Source organism: Cricetulus griseus, chromosome X, assembly GCF_003668045.3.
Source record: "Cricetulus griseus strain 17A/GY chromosome X, alternate assembly CriGri-PICRH-1.0, whole genome shotgun sequence".
NCBI lineage: Eukaryota > Metazoa > Chordata > Mammalia > Rodentia > Cricetidae > Cricetulus > Cricetulus griseus.
In genome coordinates, this window is record NC_048604.1 from 124,898,447 (window position 1) to 124,906,568 (window position 8,122).

At 47.8% G+C, this 8,122-nt stretch overlaps 1 protein-coding gene across 1 annotated transcript; it reads left to right on the top strand.

The window, feature by feature from the left end:
- Positions 1-6,016: 6,016 nt before the first annotated feature.
- Chst7 (carbohydrate sulfotransferase 7) lies at positions 6,017-7,489 on the top strand. Its single transcript, XM_035449814.1, has one exon. The coding sequence runs from the start codon at positions 6,017-6,019 to the stop codon at positions 7,469-7,471; it is 1,455 nt and encodes a 484-aa protein (XP_035305705.1). The 3' UTR covers positions 7,472-7,489.
- The last annotated feature ends 633 nt before the right edge of the window (positions 7,490-8,122 follow it).

Sequence of the window (8,122 nt, forward strand, 5' to 3'; positions counted from 1 at the left end):
TTATGTATGCTATCATATCACCTGCAAATAGAGATTATTTTACTTCTTCCTTTCCAATATGTATACCTTGATCTCCTTCAGTTGTCTTTTGGCTCCATCTAAGACTTCAAGAACTATATTGGATAGATACAGAGAGGGGGGATAGCCTTGTTCCTGAGTTTAATGGAAATGTTTTGAGTTTCTCCCCATTTAAGTCAATGTTGGCTATAGGCCTTTATTATGTTTTGTTCCTTGTATCCCTAATCTCTCCAGGACTTTAACATGAAAGGGTATTGGATTTTGTCAAAGGCCTTTTCTGAATCTAATGAGATGATCATGCAGTTTTGTCCCTCAGTTTGTTTATATGGCAGATTACATTTATTGCTTTAGTTATGTTGAACCATCCCTGAATCTCTGAGATGAAGATCATGGTGGATGGTGTTTTGTTGTGTTTTGGATTCAGTTATTTTATTGAGAATTTTTGCATCTATGTTCATAAGGGAAATTGGTCTGTAAATCTCTATTTAGGGCTTTTATGTGGTTTTGGTATCTGGATAAATGTGGCCTCATAAAACAAATTTGGCAGTGTTGCTTCTATTAATACTGTGTGAGGTAATTTGAAGTCAATTTTGGAAAAAGTTCCATGAGGTGCTGAGAAGAAGTTATATTATGTTGTGTTGGAGTGAAATGTTCTGTAAATATCAGTTAGGTCCATTTGATTTCTAACTTCAGTTAGCTCCAGTTTTTCTCTATTTAGTTTTTGTGTGGATGGCCTGTCTACTCATGAGAGCAGGGCATTGAAATCTCCCACTATCAGTGTGTGAGGGTCAATATGTGGTTAAGCTGTAGTAGTGTTCTTAATTTTTTATGAACTTGGGTGGCCTAGTGTTTGTGCATAGATGTTAAGAATTGTAATGTCCTCTTGTTGGATTATTTTCCCTTTAACCAGTATGTATTGTTCTTCCTTATCTCTTCTGATTATTTTGGTTTAAAGTCTATTTTGCCAGATATTAAAATGGCTATAACCAGCTTGCTTATGAGGCCATCTTCTTGGAATATCTTGCTATTAAAGTGTGTTTCTTGGATGTAACAAGAATGGATCCTGTTTTGCATTCATTCTGTTAGTCTGTGTCTTTTATTGGGGATGTAACCATTGATGCTGACAAATATCAATGACCAATGATTGTTGTTGATTCCTACTATTTTGTTGTTGGTAGTGGTATATGCTTGTCATCCTGATTTGCTGGTCAGGGATAATTTATTCCTTGTTTTCTTGGGTGTGGTTAACTTCTTCAGGTTGGTGTTTTCTACCTAATGCCTTCTGTAGGGACTATATTTTAGATAGATATTGCTTAAATTTGAGTTTATCATGGAATAGCTTCTATTCTCCATTTATTGTGATTCAAAGTTTTGCTGGGTATAATAGTCTGGGCTGGTATCCATGGCCTCTTAGAGTCTGCAGGACATCTGTCCAGGCCCTTCTGGCTTTTAGAGTCTCTATTGAGAAGTTGGGTGTAATTCTAATAGAGTTACCTTTATATGTTGTTTGTTCTTTTTCTATTGCAGCTTTTAATACTCTTCCTTTGTTTTGTATGCTTAGTGCTTCTACTATTATGTGGTGAGTGAATTTTCTTTTCTGGTCCAATCTATTTGGTGTTCCGTATGCTTCTTATCTCATGATAGACATCTCCTTTTTTAGGTTAGGGAAGTTTTCTTCTATGATTTCGTTGAAAGCATTTTCTGTGCTTTTGACCTGGGTTTCTTTTCCTTCCTCTATCACTAATTATTCTTATATTTTGTCTTTTCATGGTGTCCCAGATTTCCTGGATGTTCTGTGCCAGGATTTTTTTTAATGTTTGTTTCTTTGATCAAGGTATACATTTTTCTGTCCTGTCCTCAGTGCCTGAGATTCACTCTTCAGTCCCTTGTCTTCTGTTGGTGAAGCTGATATCTCAGGTTCCTGTTAGAGTTCCTAAATTTTTCATTTCCAGATTCTGCTCGGTTTTCTTTACTGATTTGAGTTGTCTTTGTTAATTCTATTTCCATTTTTATGTCTTTAACTTTTTTAGTAATATCCTTCCACTGTTTGTGATTTCATATATTTCCTTAAGGGATTAATTCATTTTTCTTTTTATGGACCTCTATCATATTCATCATTGTGTTTTTACCCTGGAGTCTAGGCATCTAGGTTTAGGAAGATTGTGATTCTAGGTGATAATATCTGGTCTTGTGTTTGTTGAGTGGGTTCTTTGGTTTCTGTTGCCTTCTCTGGTTCTTAGAAGAAGGTGTTGTCTATGTTTTGCCTGGCATGAAATTCTGGAATCCTGTGGTGGTTTGAGTAAGAATAGCCCCCATAGGCTCATATATTTGAATGTTTAGTCACCGGGGGGTGGAACTTTTGGAAAGTATTAGAAAGATTAGGATATGTGGACATGTTGCAGGAAGTGTATCACTGGGGGTGGGTTTTGAGGTTTTTAAAAGCCCATCCTGGGCCCAGTGATATTCTCTGTCTACAGATCAGGATACAGCTAGCTGTTAGCTACTGTTCCAGTGCCTGCCTGCTTGCTTCCATGCTAACAATGGACTAAACATTTGAAACTGTAATCAATCCCCCAGTTAGATGCTTTCTTTCCTAAGAGTTGCCTTGGTTATGGAGTCTCTTGACATCAATAGAACAGTTACTCAGACAGATCCTGATAGGTGGGGCCACTGTGGTTTCCAGGTAAAATGTGTTTCTAGATATTGGGAACTGATGCATAAGAAAATGGGTGGGCTAGGAGTGGGGAGTGCTAAGGGGTTCTGCAGGAGGGAGTAAAGCAGAGTGTTCCACCAGGATTAGGTTGGTACCCTGGGAATGGGGGCAGAGAGAGAGGAGAAGCAGCAGTACATGGTCAGTTGCAGAGCTGGGGATGAGACTGGAGGATTGCACCTAGAGGAGCAAAAGAAGAGTTGAAGATGTGTAGTTAGATTATCTGCTCCACTAGCAGGAATCTCATATTCTTTACCATATAATATTTTATTAATTCTTTGAGAATTTTATACAGCATATCTTGATCATATTCACTCACTCCTCCCCTGCAATCTCTTTCAGAATCACCTCCTTCTCTTTAGCCCCCTTTCATATTCTGTTTGTTAAGGTTTTGTTTTGTTTTTTAGAGTTGACTATCTTGAAGCAGAATGCCCTAGGATATAAGTACAACTATTGCTCCTTTTGGATATCTTGCCTTGCTGGTCTCTGTGGTTCTTAGGTTCTTAGGTGTTACAGCTTTTCTCTATTGCTAGCTTGCAGAACTGCTTCCTATACTATGAAAACTACTCCTCAGTGAGGAGTCTTCCAGGTCATCTCTAAATCAGTTCCTCCAATCCCACTTTTCATGGATATCATCTCTGTTATCTATATTAACCAGGCCAGACTGTGATATAGCCACAATGTAATTAAGGCGTCCCATTCATTCCAAAACTCCTACCAAAGCTGTTGTGGGGTTTTCAACCAAGGTTCTTGCTGTGGCAAGGCCTTTAGAACTAGGCCCTGGACAGGTCAAAAGGATGCCTAACTTCATCTGTCTCTACTAGCAGTTCGATTGGTAGGCATTGCACTCAAGAAGGGTAGCTTGAGCGTGGTCCTTGCCACTCCTTATCTAGCGCCTGTTATCTGTGTCTTCTGTAAATCCCCTAGTCCAATAATACTTCCTTCTCCATTTAATCCCCCCTCTCCCCAGTCTCTGGGTGGAGGAACCCAGGGTGCCATGCATAGGAGACAAGCTGTCTGTCAACTGAGCATGACCCCAGGCCCTCTCCCATCTCTGAGTTGCTGTGGGATAATTGTATTTTTAATGTCTCCATTAAAAATACTTGGGGCTTGGGGTTTTTGGAAGGAAACAGCAGAATTATTTACATTTCTGCTCAGCCATATCCTTTTCCCCAAATGAGTCCAGAGCCACATTGTTTGCTTAAAAAGGAAAAGAGCAAAGTGAAACCATACTGGCAGCTATGAATTTTATGTTGCAAAGTAATATCCTTGCTACAGAGGGAATTAACACAAGAGTGGATACACACACGTTTTACTGGTGAAAAATCAAGAGGTTCAATGTTGTTTCTTTCACCAAAAAACTAGGAAATAAGAACACTGTTGGAAAGGCGTACAGGGGTACTCCTGGTTGGAGCAGAGTAGAGAATTTGAGATAGTAATGGTGGCCTGAATTTTGAAATTGACATGATGAATATGGGATTCCAGAGACTAGCTGAGGATGATGGTGTGAAATTTCTCTTGCTGCCAATATATTCTTTATGGAAACTTTTAGCAATGATGCCTGTGGGTCCAGAGAAAGCTAAAATCAGGTTTTGGGGGAGAGTGACTTTGATAGCAAGAAAATTTAGTTTATTGGCACAAGTGTCGTTAAAATGATGACCCAGAACTAGTGAGATGACTCAGTGAGGGCACCTGCCCCGAGCTGATCCTAACAACCAGAGTTCAATCCCCAGTTCCCAGGATCCACAAGGTGAGAGAAGAAAACCAACTCCCTGGGTTTGCCCTCTGACTGCCACATGCAACTCCGCGCGCGCGCGCGCGCGCGCGCACACACACACACACACACACACACACACACACACACACACACACACACACAATTTTAAAATTAAAAAAAGGCAAAGAGAAAAAGATTGGCACAGTCTTTTAGCTGAACATGAAGATGTAAGAAGAAAGTAAGTGGAGTGGGGCCAAGGCTATTCAGAACTAAAGAGGCTGCAAAGTAAGAGAATTGTGGGGAGAATGCAACCCTTGAGTCAGTTGTTTGACAAACTGGGGAAGCTTTGGTGAAGAGAAAGATCAAGATCCTTACAGATGTTCTCATTTTTCCCATCTGAACTCCTCCCCCTGGTGGAGATGAGTAAATTTGCCTTGACTTTTGTTAACCTTCCCACACCTTATCCAGGTGGGTGAGAGAGAGCGCTCTCCCTTCCCCGTTCTCCACCCAGTTAAAACAGACGAAAACAACATTTCCAGTTCTCTTTAAAATGTAATAATTTTAAGCTTAATCTGCCTCTTGGATTTCCGATTACCTTTTCATCTGTCATTTGGTACACGTCTCTATGTGTTCTTTTAAACACCCATTTCTTGGGGGACATTCACCATTTTGCCACTCTGGTTCTGCAAATATCCTTTGCACACGTGGGTTAAACTGTAGTATCAACCTCTAAGGGTTGGAATGGGAGGATAACTGGCACTGGAAAGCAATCATAGCGCAAACGAGAAAATCAAATGCTTGTAAAATGTGCAAAACAGAACACTTAGAATTTCACAAGGGCTACTAGATCTTACCCATTAAATTTGTTGGGAGAATCCAGCAATGTCTCCCGTCCCCACCAACCGCCACATAGGGTGCGTGTGGGTATCTTTCCTCTTCACTGCGTACTCTATTCAGAACGCCCCAACACCCACTGCCGAGCTGATGGGGGCTCTGGGAGTAGATCACGGCGGGGGATTATTTGCCTAGGACCAGGATGGCAAGGCAGACGAAACAAAACAGACAAACAACAATAACAAAACGGTTCATGTCCAGTCACTGGGTACTTTCTCTACACACGTGACCCTCCCTCGCCTAAAGTCAGCTGGTTAACGAAGACTTAACTTGGTTTTGAAGGAGTTGGGGAGAGGCGGAGTACAGCTCAGTGCATCCCAGAGGGCGAGCCTGGCCTGTGGCAGCCTGGTCCAGATCTACTGAGGCAGTGAGCGAACCCCGGAGGGTAAGAGGGCGGGGAGAAGCTGCAGCTACTGTGGGCAGGGCGGGCGGACAGGGGCTGAGCCGGCCAATGAGCGTTCTCCAGAGGCCGAGCCCAGCAGAGTGAGCGGGCACCGCCGCCTCTCAAGTTTCCTCTAGTGGACTGCACCGCCTGGCCGCTCCGCTCCACCCAGCGCAGAGGGACCCCGAGAGGCGGGAGCCGCGGACTCCGGCTGCGATTTCGGAGGCAGGGGAGAGAACCGCCAGGGGCCTTCTCTGTCCTGGGCGAGGTGGGGGGGAAGGGGGCTCGCTAAACTATGAAGGGCCGGCGGCGGCGGCGCCGAGAGTACTGCAAGTTCACGCTGCTCCTGGTGCTGTACACGCTTCTGCTACTGCTCGTCCCCTCTGTACTGGACAGTGGCAGCGAGCAGGACAAGGGCGTCCGGCACTGCCCCGGCCTGCAGCGCAGCTTGGGCGTATGGAGCCTGGAGGCGGCGGCGGCCGGAGAGCGCGAACAGGACACGGAGGTGCGGTCCCGGGCCGAAGGGGACGCGGGTCGATCCCCTGGGTCCCCAGGCAACCTCAGCGCCGTCGGTGAGGCGGTGGCCCAGGAGAAGCAACACATCTACGTGCATGCCACCTGGCGCACTGGCTCGTCCTTCCTGGGCGAACTCTTCAACCAGCACCCGGACGTTTTCTACTTGTACGAGCCCATGTGGCATCTGTGGCAGGCTCTGTATCCGGGCGATGCCGAGAGCCTGCAAGGCGCGCTGAGGGACATGCTGCGCTCCCTCTTCCGCTGCGACTTCTCCGTGCTGCGGCTCTACGCGCAGCCTGGGGAGCCCGAGGGGCGAGCAACGGACTCGGCCAACCTCACCACGGCCATGCTCTTCCGCTGGCGGACCAACAAGGTCATCTGCTCGCCGCCGCTGTGCCCCGCCGCGCCCCGCGCGCGCTCCGAGGTGGGCCTCGTCGAGGACAAAGCCTGCGAAAGCAGCTGCCCGCCCGTGCCGCTCCGCGCCCTGGAGGCCGAGTGCCGCAAGTACCCCGTGGTGGTCATCAAGGACGTGAGACTGCTCGACCTGGGCGTGCTGGTGCCCCTGCTGCGTGACCCGGGCCTCAACCTGAAGGTGGTGCAGCTCTTCCGCGACCCGCGGGCGGTGCACAACTCGCGCCTCAAGTCGAGGCACGGACTGCTGCGGGAGAGCATCCAGGTGCTGCGCGCGCGCCAGAGAAGCGATCGCTTCCACCGGGTGCTTCTGGCACACGGCGTGGGTGCCCGTCCGGGAGGAGGCCAGGCCCGAGCTCTGCCCTCCGCGCCGCGAGCCGATTTCTTCCTAACCAGCGCCCTCGAGGTGATCTGCGAGGCCTGGCTTCGCGACCTGCTCTTCGCGCGTGGCGCACCCGCCTGGCTCCGCCGTCGCTACCTGAGGCTGCGCTACGAGGACCTGGTGTGGCAGCCCCAAGCCCAGCTGCGCCGCCTCCTGCGCTTCTCGGGGCTGCGGACGCTCGCTGCGCTCGACGCCTTCGCCATCAACATGACCCGCGGCTCGGCCTACGGTGCGGATCGGCCCTTCCACTTGTCTGCACGCGATGCCCGAGAGGCTGTGCACGCCTGGCGCGAGCGCCTGAGCCAAGAGCAGGTGCGCCAGGTGGAGGCTGCCTGCGGCCCCGCCATGCGACTGCTGGCCTACCCTCGAAGCAGAGACGACGTGGAGACCGCCAGGGAAGCGGAGACACCCCTAGAGACCAAGACCAACTGGGCCACGTAATACGCTGATCCCCGACCCTGCCCGGGGGCTGATCCAGGTAAGGAGGCTCTGGATGGGGCAGGTTTTTTATAAAGAATGCTGTTTGGGGGATCAAGAAACAAGAGGATGGAAAGAGGGAGTTGGAGGGTGGCTACAGGGGATGCTGTTGTCCTGAATCGCATGCTGTCAGAACACATCCAAGAAAAGTCCTGCTTGGTAAAAATTGAGGTGCTTAGTCACGCCCCTTTTCAGAGGAAGACCTAGAACCGGAGGAGACGTGTAAGTGCAGCCGAAGCAGCAGCCAAAGCTCTGCTCTCCCATATCCCTTTATAAAGGCTCAAAGACAGTGGAGAAGGCCTAAAGCCTCCTAGTGCAACTTGAGCCTGGGAACTAATGTGAAGAGTGGAACATAGGATTTGGAGAACAGTTCAAGAATGGTAGTTCTGAAGTGGATGGCTGTTTGTCCAGTGGGACAGCCTTTTGCCATGGTGTCTGCTGCCAGAAACGGAAAGCACAACCCAAAACAAGGTGTCATGGAAAAGAGTGGATTCTGCTCCTACTTATCCTTAATTTTTCTGCCTGGTATTTTGCCTTTCTTCTCGGGTCCAGAGCTTTCTTTCTGAGTCCTCAGCATGCGGGCACTGTCGGGCAGCTCCTCCAGCCCTATTTTAA